General features: G+C 43.9%; 1 protein-coding gene across 1 annotated transcript in view; it reads right to left on the minus strand.

The window, feature by feature from the left end:
* ADAMTS17 (ADAM metallopeptidase with thrombospondin type 1 motif 17) overlaps positions 1-12826 on the minus strand; it is a 156915-nt gene that overhangs the window by 129276 nt on the left and 14813 nt on the right. Inside the window, exon 4 of the mRNA XM_053987950.1 lies at positions 6350-6522. Coding sequence (XP_053843925.1) covers positions 6350-6522 — 173 coding nt within the window. The remainder of the gene's footprint in view (positions 1-6349; positions 6523-12826) is intronic.

Genomic DNA, 12826 nt, shown 5'->3' on the forward strand with positions numbered 1-12826 from the left:
TCCTCTCCTCAGGTCACAATGCTGGGAACAGCCACCTGCCCCACCATGGTCTCCCCACAGGCTGGAGGCCAACCTCTGCTCCAGCACCTGGAGCTCCTCATCCTCCTGCTCGGACCTGGGTTCTCACATGGATTGTTTCCCCACTTTTTTCCCCTCTTTTGAAGATGTTTCCACAGAGGCACCCCCAGCTCTCCTGACAGGCTCTGGTGTGCCCTGTGGTGAGGGCTGGGACCATCTGTGTCCAGCACGGGGCAGCTCTGAGTCTCAGCCCAACTGCCAGCTGCACACACACACTGTCCTTTCAGAGTGAAACTTCTCTCAGATCATGGGCTTTAAGGCTAGAAGGAATCCCATGGAGAAGGCAAACAGACTTTTAAATTACTTGATTAAAAAAATATGGGCCTGATAAAGCTCAGGTTGTTCCCTGCTGGATTTAAACCAGGCCGTGCCAGGTAGGCTGTGCCCAAAGGAAGCATCATCCCAGAATCCAGCTGAATTTAAAATAAAACAATTCAAATACACAGGTCTTTCCTGCTAAGAATGGAATTCCATCATGGCAGCAACAACTTTCTGCCTTTCTCACCCAGCCAACGAGAAAAGCAAACCCCAGAGACTCGGCGTGTCCGAGCTGCTCCACACCACATCCAAGTGTCCACCAGCAGCACGTGCCAAGTGAGGTGGCTGGGATAACTGGGACCAGGGATGAGGAAAGGGATTTCCCACTGCAGATGTTCTCAAGATTTCCTGCTGCACAGAGAGACTGACTCACAGACACCTCCCTGCCCACTCCCAACACCATGGGCCACCCTTCCTCAAGCCTGCAATTGCATCACACCCTTCAGGCTGCTGTGACTACTTCAATAGGGGAAAAGTAAAAATATTTGGGTGGTTTAGAACCCTTTAATAAAATAAGGCAGCTGGGAACAGAAGTGTCAGCTGCATGAAACTCTGCCATGGAACCAAATGCAAAGGTTACTTGTTTAGGACATCACCACAAGTGGCAGAAAGCAGCTTGGATGGAAAAGAAATGGAGGTTCTGGATCACAGGGATGAAAGGAAGGGATGGGAAAAGGGATGGTCAATGTGACTGAAGTGTTGTGGGTGCCCTGCTGCAGGTGAACTTCTACACTTCTGTATTGACTTCTCTGTGGAGTCATCAGAAGTAGGGTGAGCTCTGGAAACAGGAGATATGGTAAAGAACCATACAGAACAGACAGAAAAAATGGGAAGGGGAAGTGCAGTAGAACAAGAAGAAGAATAAAGCCTGTCTCCGGCATCTCCCCCCTCACCTGCATTTCTGTGACAGAGCTTTACTGCCCCAAAGCAAACAGGAAAGCTTGAAGGCTGGACCATCCTCCTCTGTTTGCATTCCTCCTGCCTTTCTTTCTCCTCACAGCTCTGACATGGAAGGGGCAGAACAAATGCAGTTTTGGCATAAGCTGTGCAGGCCTGCCCCAGCATGCACAAAGCAAACACAGACATAAGGAGAGAGAGTCTGAGAGAGGAACTAAACTACATCATTTTAATTTTTTTTTTTAATTCTCAAGAGCTTCCTCTGCAGGTGGACGGTGGGAGGGAGACGTGTGTGTTTCAGATGTTTTGGAGTTTAGAACAGCAACCCTGAGGGTAAATTGACTTTTTTCCCCCCTTTTTTTCTTCCCTGAACACTGCACTCAAGCAGGAGCCTTCTCATTGACTTGGCTGCTGGATGAGGTTTGGACAGCAGAAGCCTTAGTCAGGTTACTGAGGTTGTCTTTCTCTTGTTTTGAGAAGTGCTATAGGATTTCTAACACCCACCTACAGCCAAGCTTTCAAATTACTCCTTTAAACATTATGAAAAAGAACATATTCATAGCTCTTTATAAGATACAGTTGACATAACTCCTTCTCCTGGGGCTGCTGGAGCAAAAAGAGAAATCTGTAGACAGTGATGAAACACTCAGATCCTTTTCCCTTATGTCCCTGTTCCCATCATGAAAATTCCAGACCAGGGTAAGGGAGCTGATTATCAGTGGCAGCTCTGGAGCCTTTATGTGCCAGCCCCCAAGAGAACAGACATATAAATCCATCAATGCAAGCATGATAAAAATGATTTTATCTGCATTTTTAACATAAAAAAAAAACCCTCACAGGGGAAATTCAAAATGAAAAACAATCTGTGGAGCGTAAAATCAGGCTTCAGAGAATAAAACAGTATCATTCCTAAAGAACAACATAAGAATTTTCCCTCTTAATGACATCCAAAAGATCACTAACTTCAAGTTCCTGCTTGCTGCTGCAAAGAGCTTCCACAGTAATCTCATGGCTTAGCAACAGCTGCAGGAGAACTGACACATACTGCAGAAACTCTCCCTCCACACTGCACTCTCAGAGAAAAAGGCAAGCTCCAAACCAAGCCCCAGTTGTAATTTATTGCAAAACCCAAAAAAATACACTTAGGGGACAAAAAAAAAAAAACCCAAACCCAACTCATTTTTTTTAGGTTTTCAAACCCACAGAAAGCAGCTGTTAAATGACTGTGTTGTGGTCTTGGAAATTCAGAAATTCAGACGTCTCTGTCTCCAAATGCTCTGAGGGTCAGTCTGGGTGGGACTTGGTTTGCAAAGTCAGCTCTGCACTCTGCAAGGAGCCAACATCCACAACTCCCTGCTCAGGGCCTGGCTGAAAACAGTCACTCCTCATCCTCAGAAACACAACAGCCATGGGCAGGACTTTCCAAAGGGTCTCATGCCCATTTATCACCACTTGAACCAGTTATCTCCAGAACCATTTGAATCAATTCTCTCCAGAAAGCTGAAAGCCTAAACCATGAAACCCAGACATAGCAGAGACCAGTGCAGTTCCCAGAACCTCCTTTTTCCTTTACTGGTCACTTCTTTCAGATGAAAAGCAACCACAAGAGCAAACAAAAGCATGAAACTCCTGCAAGAGCAGAACATCCACCCTCACAGCTCCACATGGATGAAATGCACTGAGAAATTAGTTGCCAGATATAGACTAGCAGAATGAATGAGCAAAATAAGCATGTTTTTAAGCTTGATTTACCACAAAGGCACTCAAGTTTGGAATTCAGAGGAAGTTCTAAACACTGGTGACTACAGAAGGAGGACATGAACAAGAGATGCTCTCAAGCCAAAGGTGAGACAAAAACTGGAATGCAAACACTGCAACAAAGCTCAGTAACAAGGGAGTTTAACTTAGAAGAAGAGATCAGCACCTATATTTAAGTAGGTGGTTTTGCATTCCCACAGCTCTGCTGGTATTTCTCCCTGTCCATGTTCTTCCACTCCTCATGCCAGTCTCACTGCCTTGCTAAGGCTGCAGCTGTGCATGGTGGCATTTGACAACAACTTTAGCACCTGTTTGGAAAATCATGCTGAATCAAACACCTTGCCAGAAAACAAGAAAAGATTTCTCTTTAGCAGTGGTCACTTAAAGAAAGCCAACTCAAATCCCCGGAGCCCTGCTTGTTCCTACTCATACATTACAGTGCACCTCAGAGGGAAATTCTTCCATGATCTTGGAAAAACCTATCTTATAATTTCAAGCATTAGTTTAGTAAATGGAAGAGCCTGCACCTCTACAGTGACATTCACAAAGAACAAGTACTTTTAATGTGAATCTATTCTCTATTCAGGGGCATAGAACTACAGAACATTAAAAACACAGCATTTGCTACATGAAGTGCTACCTGTTATTTCTGGGTTCCAAAATGGGTTTGCTGTGCTTTTAAGCTGTTATTCTAGAAGAGGGTGGTGGGTTTTTTTTTCTCTAAGATTCTCATTTACCAAGGGAGCAATAAACCCGTATTTTGTAATGCTGACTTTCTCCCCCTTCAGAAATTCTTGTAACATAAATAGATATTAAATACTTTAAGGCAGATCACTTTATTTAAAATGTCTATAAATATAAAATGCATTAATAAGACCTCTTAATGCTTGTTTTGTGGTTTGACAGTAAACGTAATGGCTTACAGAGAGGAGTTAAGTTAATATACCCCTGACCAGTAATGTTCTATTTGCTTAAATGCAAGCAGCCAAGCCAAAATTAACATTCTGGTTTCTTTTAGAGGCAGCCTGCCATCCTGCAGTATAGCTGAATAAGCACTGCCTAATATCATGGGGCAAATCCTGTCCCCCAGCTAACAGCCACCCAAGGCTGACAGGGAGGCAAGAAACAAAGATAGAAGCAGTCAAGAGCTTGGCTTAAAGCCTCTCCAAACCACGTGATTATCTCTCTGAAATACATTTTCCTGAATTACCCTTCAGCTTCTTTTCCTGGGATGAAGGTCAGCTTTCATTACACAAATGTAACATCGAAATCTCCTTTGATTTCCTTGAATTCCACCTGGTTTTATCACCACAGAATAAAGGATTTATGCAGTGATGCCATCTATGTGTTTGCCTATCCTTATTCCTCACTGTCTTTTGGTCTTGCCAGTCAGTCTCAAGCAGTTTCCTAAAAAATGTTCCTAAGAGCATGGGAATGTAGATGGCCAAGGGAGAGACCCTCCCATTGCCCCTCTGAAGGCTGAAGAGCTGAAACATGAATTCAGATCCTATCAGACATCAGAAGAACTCACACCAGTGAGCCCCCAGGAGCAATGACTTAACAGTGGGAAGCATTTCAGCTGGACCTTGCACCTGAGGAGATGTCACATGAATGTGTTCCTCATCCAAGAGTCCTCTTCCATGTGCTCTCTCTGGTGTCTAATAAAGGGGTGAGCTCACCCTACAGCATCACAACCCAGCTTAAAAGCCCATCAGTCTAATCCATTGGAAACCAACCTTCAATATTTGTTTAATAAATGGGTTTAGGGAACCCAGCCCATCTATGAGCACCTCCCCACACAGATTTATTTATTCACACCTGGCAAGCTGATGTTGCTGAGATGTTCTGCAGTACCTCAGCCTGGACAGACAACTGGATTCAAAGACCCACAGCCATCTTTTGTTTAAAACTTGGTCCATCAGTCTGTTCATCCCTAACAATCTTCACCGGCTGAAAAAGCTGCACAACACAGACATCCCCAAAGGCCACAACGAAATCATTGACCTGCTGGCATGAGGATCATCAAAAGTAACTGCAGAGCCACAGTGGAGCCCCATCGAGTGACAACTGTCAGAGCACACTGGGAGGCAAAATAAAAGGTAGAGGAAGGGACACAGAAAAGCAGCTCATTAATGGAAAAGACAAATCAAACTCCCTACTCAATCAGCCTCCAGGAGGGCTCCCTCACACCAGTGCTTGATGAAGGAACACAAGACCTCTTAAAAAGCTGCTGCTCCATAGGTGGTTTATGCTGAGCATCCATCTCTTCACTGGGAAGCATGACCAGGCAATTACTGTTCAGGACTGTTATTTTTTCCCAAGCCAATTTGCTGCTCATAAACACCAGCAGAGGCACAGTGAGGAGAATGAGCTGTTCCTGGATATTACAATAGCATGGGCAAAAGAATATGAGCTTCCTCCAAGACTTTCTTGTGCAAATGCCTCTGCAAGGACTCCTGCAGCCTCTGAGCAGTTTTCCATGTCCACATCCAATTTAGCCATTACCTCCTTACTGGCACTGCCAACACTGAGTGAGCATTCCCTGTGGGAGGCTTTGTGTTCCCTTATCAGCTGAGCCAGAAGGCCCCACTACAGGGACAGCTCACAAATTAACACCCACACTTCCCATGAGCCTGCAATTTCCAAAGGTTCCCCTCATTCCCAAAATATATCCCTAGGATTTCTACAATGATTTTCAAGCCCAACTCCATCAACTACTCATAGGTATGATCAACACCACTTCGTGCAGCCCTGGGTAGAAAAGAATGGGATCAGCCAGCAGTTTGGTCATAAGTTTGCCACATTTTCTACATCAAGGGAAGCAGCCATTTTAATTGTGTAAAAAATCAGAGATAAAAATCATTCTGGACTTAAAGCCAGGTCTTCTGCTGGAAATCATTATGACTGCTGGCTTTAACTGCCTATAACAATGACCTGTATCTCTTGTGAAACAGGTGTGCCACAGGAATCTTTAGGAACCCAAGAAACATGTAAGACAAGACCCTCCTCCAGGTAAACCACAGCAACACCAAAAGCCTAGTAGAAAATACCACTCCTGAACCACTATTTCCTGAGTGAAAACTTGCATTTTCAGTTTTGAAAAATGGGTTTTTATCGTGGCAAATACCAGGAACAACACAACTGGAGAAGAGGCACATAACACAAGAAAACCAAAACCTTTTCTCGTACCCAAAAGTCAAAACAATTCTTGATTTCTGCTGTCAAGTCAGCTTTATCCTACCCTGGATACGTCCTGCTTACTCTTGTTTCCTCTTTTGAGAGTAAAGTGCCTACTCACCATATTCATAACAGTGAGGATGAACCTTTGGGCAGCCTCTGCTCCGTGGTACTGCACCATGTCAGCATCTGCCACCACCAGCGTCTCCACCGTGTACTCGCTGGTGAGGCGAATCGCGTTCCTCCGCTCCCGCCAGTCGCTCGTGGACTTCACTTTCTTCTGTCTCTTCTTTTCTGAAAGGTCAAAATGCCTCTTGAGGCTGGCAGATCAAAATAAAACACTCCCAGCCTTTTCAACAAACATTCTCGTGCGTATTCAGGCTGTAACAACTGTTAAAGTGTTCTTGGCTGGTTAAAGAAGAGGTTGCATTGCAGGTACATCTGTGCCCCTGGGTGCAGAGAGCAGCAGATGATGTGAAAGGAGGGAAGAGGATGGGGAAAAATCATAAGTTCAGCAAAAAAGAAAAAATTAACTAATTCAAATAAAAATGTTACAGGTAAGTTAAACCTCCCTTCCTCCCAACTAAAGGACTGATGTATTAATAATTTGTCTTCCTCTAAGCTGAAAGGTGAACTGCATTTCACAGGCAGATGTGCAAAGCAGCTGAGGCATGACCAAAGGAGAAATTAAGTTCAGATATGAATTCAAACCTGCTCACTTCACTGCAGCCACAAAACTGTGTTCGTGCTTTCAATTGTAAAAGTAAAGAAGCAAATGAAGCAATTAAAACAAATTTATTCTTGCAATAAAAACAGACTTCTGAGATTCACTGAAATTGTCTCTGCCTACTGTTCAGCCTGTGATATACTATGGATACTGACACTGCTATTACTATTGATTTTTTTCCTGTGGAAAAGGGAACAGAAAACGTAAGTCCTGAAACAGCACAAACACAACATTCAGAGCAAAACTGACGTGGGACAGAGCCTAATGGATGATCAGACAAATCCCTCTTATGTCATATAACACATGCTGCTCATTCCCCAGAGCAGAGAATCACTTTTTAATTTTCTATAGATTTAACCCGAGACCCTCTCTGAGCAAAGCAGCAGCCAGAGCTGAGCTGGTGTTCACTGATCCTGATTTTCCACAGCCTTTTTACCAGCTCCCTGACATAATTCAGCTTGAATTTCCCCTTCTTTCCCAGATCATCAGTTTTCCCTGACTGACCCTTCTGCATTCAGGGTGACAAACTCCAAGCCCCCCAAAGCCCACCTGAAATGGACTCCCTGCCTTCACCCATTCATGCATTTTCTGCCTTGTCAATATGCACATTTCACCACATCCATCCCACCTCCTCATTCCTGGTTTCCTCACAGTCATCCAGCACAATTCTGCACGTGCTTTTCTGCCCAAGGCATCAACTGTCAACACTTGGTACATATTTTAAACCAGGAAAACAACCATGAAATTTGATTTTTTCTTTTTTAAGAGAGTTTGGAAATATCCCCCTGGGTTGAAAGAGACAGACAGGAGTCTATGGACAAGAAAAAAAAATTAAAATAGGGGGTGATCATAAATTATGGAAGCTACATGCCAGCAGCAAAGATGAAAATAACCAAGTTTCAAGGCCTGTTTTCACATGGGCTGCAGGACAGCTACAGAAAAAGTGCACAATCATGGCAAAGCTGCCCCAAGCAGAGAAGCTCTATAATAAAAATAAAATAAATAAAATTTAAAAGATTGATTATACAAGAAAGAAGGAGAGCTGAATGCACCTTTGATTTGCCAACTATGAGATGCGAGATGACTTCAAAGTCCTGTGGAACAGCTCACATGTCTGTGTGTTATTTCATTTCTTTCATTCCATTCATTTCCCATCCCTCCCTCTGCACAGCAGCACATCTTTAGCTACAGGTACTCAACAGCCTAATTTAAATATCAAGGAGGAATCAAAGAAAAAAGAAAATAATTATTTCAGTAAAACCACTGACATTTTGGATATTACTGCTATCCACCAGAACCTTCCTAAAGACAGCAGCATTTCCCCATCAAATTCTTGTTTTGGCAATCCCCTAAGAAATGTTTCCAGGTGGTATAAATCTCATACCTATAGAGAAGTTGCTCTTATTGGGGGGCTAAGCCTAGATTCAGTTAAGTCTCAGCCTAGCATTGAATCAGCTGTGTAAAAAAGTTTAAGTGGAAGGGAAAAAATTGAGTTCTCTGGGTTTTCCCTTTAAAATCTCCTTTTTGGTGGGAAAGAAGACATTTGTGTCACAGGAGGAACTCGCTCTGCTGGACTGGAGCTTGCACTCTGGGGAGAAGAGGCCATGCCATGGTCATTTGCCAGTGTGGTCTCTCCTCCAGAGGCAGGAAGGAATTGGCACCTCTTTGCAGCTGAACAAAACTCTGCAAGGTGTGACTTCTGGAGAGCAGCAGCCTAAAGGGGCTCCTGGCAGAGGGCTGGGCAGCCTTGGTTCACACACAGCCTCTGGCCCCCTCTCCTCCTGAGGACTGGCTGCTTTCCATAGAGGGCTTGGGATTAGAGGATGTGTGTGGAAAACCAGCACCCCACAGGCTGCCTGGAAACACAGCCAGAGTGACCTGACAGGGAGAACCCAGGCTCCTGCTCTTACCCTCACATTCACACTGTCCAAGTGTAAATTTACCTGCACTTAAAACAGGCAACAGGACTCGAGGGAGCCCACAAAGAGCTCAGGACGTCACTGCTGAACCCTCCAGAACAGGCACATCAACACCAGCTACTTAAAAAAGGAGAGGTTTTTCAAGTTTGCAGCTCCTCCATAGGGTAAATTATTTTATCCTTTCTGTCTACTTTCACAGTGGTCTCTCTTTACATCCTCCTGCCTACCACAAATACAAATAATTTTCCGGAATAATCAAGCACGTGGAGAAAACACGGTATTTGCATGGATGTACCACAACAAAGGGAAAGGAAATGCACATGTTCTGTATCACAGACGTTTGATGAAGAGAATGATCCAAAACCAGCAGGAAAAATTCTCATTAAGTGCATTTGCAGCTCATACCTGAAAGCGAGACAGTTTTATGGAGGTATCCAAAAAATAAAAATGCCTCTTCTCTAAAGCCTCACTTCAGAAACAAGCCAGCACAGAGAAATCTCACTCCTGCCCTGCAAGATTTATGAACCATAGGCAGAGAATCCCTCCATGAGTACATGAAACCCCAAACTAAAATAAACATCAGCCATTAAAACAAGGATTAAATGCTTGGTGGATTCTTTATTTGAACAAACTGATGTTACGAATTTTGTGGTGCAGATGTCGAGTGTTAGTGTGAAGGCATAAGAGGCCATAAACCATGGGCAGGAGCTGTCAGAGAAGTTTACATTGCAGGGAGCACACAGCACATGATTTTAGGAGTCAGGTGTTCCCCGCTTAAGAAGTCAGAGAATTTAGTATGAAATATGAGCTGAAACAGTCAATCTACAACACAGCATGTACATGCTGCAGGTGACTGGGTACAGGGGATATTACTCTTTGGCCAGTCACTCTGACAGTGTGTTATACAGTCTATTGGGCCAAAAATTCCACAAAATTCAGGATTGTGAGGTGAAAGGAGAAGGGTGAAACACCCCCATATCCTCAGCAATAAATGGCTGTGACACTGCACAAGTTCATTAGGTGACTTTCATTTACCCTTCCCTGGCTCACCACCTTCAAAGCCACACGATCCACACCACGTCCTGCAGTCTTTGAAGTCTCCCTCAGAATGGGAAGAAGCAGAGTCCCCACTGTGATCAGAAGCACAACAAGGCTCTTCTGAGGCCTCTGTAGAAAACTCCTGACGTTCAGTGCTTTTTATGGCAACTCAACAGATGTGCAATTCCAGAGCAACCGCCCCAAATGACCTTTTCCTATTACACACCAAAAGCACTGTCTAGCACTGTCTGGCTTTTGGCAGATTCTTGCTGTAAGTGCAGAGTCCTTTCCTGTTCCTCCTACCTCCCTTCCAACTGTATTTCCCAGACTCATCTGAAAGCAACATCATCTCCTACAGCCTTCCACTATTTTTTCCTGCCTAATCTTTCCCTTTGTAATTTTAGCTACCTCATTCTTGTTAAAGCCACTGACAGTTTCTGGATGCCATTCAACAAAAGCCACAAATAAAAGTTAAACTGCAGAATCCTTTCTGCAAGGCCAGATTTCTCCTTAGAAGCTCTTTTGTATTGCTGCCTTAAAAACCCTCTCCAGCTCTTCCTCAGGAGCCCTTTGCACCCTTCCCTCCTCCCATGACCCCTTTAACATCTCCCCATAGCCTCGATGGAGGGCAAGCTCTGTTTTACCATGTCCTGTTATTTCAGTAGCATAAAAAGGAAGAGAGGGCATCCAAGTGGGGCAAACAGCTAAAATTAATTCTCCCTTAGCCCCTGGAGTTTCCAGAGAAACTCTGACTGGTACTCACATTAAGCAGGTTTTATTAGCTTCACCTAAAAGTAAAAATCATCACCTCTCCAAAGCAAAACAGAAAGAAAAGGGAGATCCTGCACACAAACCAAGCCTAGAAATTAAAGTAAGGAAGTTCTTGAGGTGTATTCTTACTACTCAACCTAAACTCTTCTGCCACTGCTGAATTATCAGAGGGACAGAATACCACAAAATGTCCCTGGTACCAGCAGCAGGATAGAAGCACCTCTCCAAAGGTGATTAATCCCAGACATGGAGACATGGAGCCCCTTTGTCTCTACCAGGATGCAGCACAAGAAGTATCTCTGTGCCCTGACCTGTAATATCTCCACCAAAAGCTTGGAATTTCAGATTTACCACTGCCAGCTGATGCCAGTAGATTGCCTGAAATTCAGGAATTACCAATAGTTGGTTATTGAAAGAACAGCTGATTACAGATTGAGAGCTGTCCACTCATTTTTAATGCTCTGTCCTACAAAACTGCATCTCCAATTTCTCTCTTACTGGAATGGCAGACAAAATCAGGCATCAACTGCTAGGAAAAATAATTGCAGAGCAGAATGATCCATTATTCCCTAATTCACCTTCCAAAAACGGTTTTGTTTTGCTTTGGGGTTTTTTTGTTTATTTTTTTTCCTCCCAAACAGTCACTTTCATACCAAATCACAAGTTCATGACTATTTCTCTGGCAAAGCAGCAAACAAGAACTTGAGACAGAAGTCATGAACTCTGAGCTGCATCTCAAAACACCACAGATTTTACTGCAAGGATTGTTATCCAAGTTAGTCTGTGGCTTGGACACATCAGTTAAAACCTTATTCTTCTGCAAAACAAACTCAGTCATCAACACAACTCACCAGGACTTTGTTTTAATTGCAGGTCAGGATAAGCACTGTGATCTCTGCTCAACGGTTCAATTTGTCACCAGCATTCAAAGATTCCCACCCCCTGGATTATGCACACCCATCTCCCATGGAAAGGACACTTTCCTGGTGACAAAACAAGGACTCATGGCAGATAAGACAATTTAGTGGTACAGGAGCAGGCACAGTGAGCATGGCTTGAGCTATGGACAGTGATAACATGGAAGAAGCAAAGACACCTAAAAGATGAGCAATCTACCTTAGTCCAGGAACCATCTCTCTGCTTTTCTAGCCAGAATGAAATATGATCATGAATATATGACCATGGAATATCCATGAACTTCCTGAGACAAGGACAGTGGACACTGACAGTGGAGCTCATCACCACCTGCCAGGCTGGATTTCACTGGGCTCCAATGGAAACCAGCACTCATCTTTATCAGGAACCAAGCAAAGGAGCAGCACAGCTGCCCTGGAAGGGGAAGAAATCCATCCACTATGTATATTTACATTTCCTTTTTGTGTCTCTTTTTCACCTTGACAGCAGAGGGAGAAGAACCTGGAGTCCCCCACACTCCTCATGATCCACACTGAGGGAATCATCCAGAACAGACCTGCAGGAAAGCCTCACTTGCCACATGTGATGGCAAAGGACACCTCTGAATGTCAGACTGCTGCAGGAGGCTGCTGTTTCTCAGCCATGAGGAGACAATCACAGGCTTGCAGGGAAAACCCAGACTCCCTGTCAGGAAGAGAAGGGACCTGGAAAAACCAAGGGATTTATCCACAGAAGTGAGACACACTCCCATGGGCAAAGCACTGAGTTCCTGATACAGGGAATCCTTCTGTGCTTGCAAACACTTAATCACATTACATCTTCTGTGGAGCTCATTGTTGAAATCCTGCTTTAATTCTCCAACAGCTGCTTCCTAATATGGACTAATACAGGTTGCATTACATCTCTCTATTTTTAGTGCACGTTTTTGGCCATAACAACTGCTCTTTCAGGCCAAGTCAAACCTGCAGAGAAAACACAGCTAAGAGACAATGATTAAAGATGGGGAAATGCAACGTAGCAGTAACATGTGTTTGAGATTTATACCTGTTCAGGGAAAGCATTCCCTACATTTGATACCTGTACACCAGCACTTACTTAAATTATTACCAGCTTTGATAAATTGTTAAAACAGGTTGCAAAGTAACTATGCAGAGAAACAACATGTTATTTTGTGAATTAAAATACTGACCTTCCTGTTATTTCACTGTGTGTGCAGCACAGTTGCATT

The sequence above is a fragment of the Vidua macroura genome, chromosome 12, assembly GCF_024509145.1.
Source record: "Vidua macroura isolate BioBank_ID:100142 chromosome 12, ASM2450914v1, whole genome shotgun sequence".
Classification (NCBI taxonomy): Eukaryota; Metazoa; Chordata; class Aves; order Passeriformes; family Viduidae; genus Vidua; species Vidua macroura.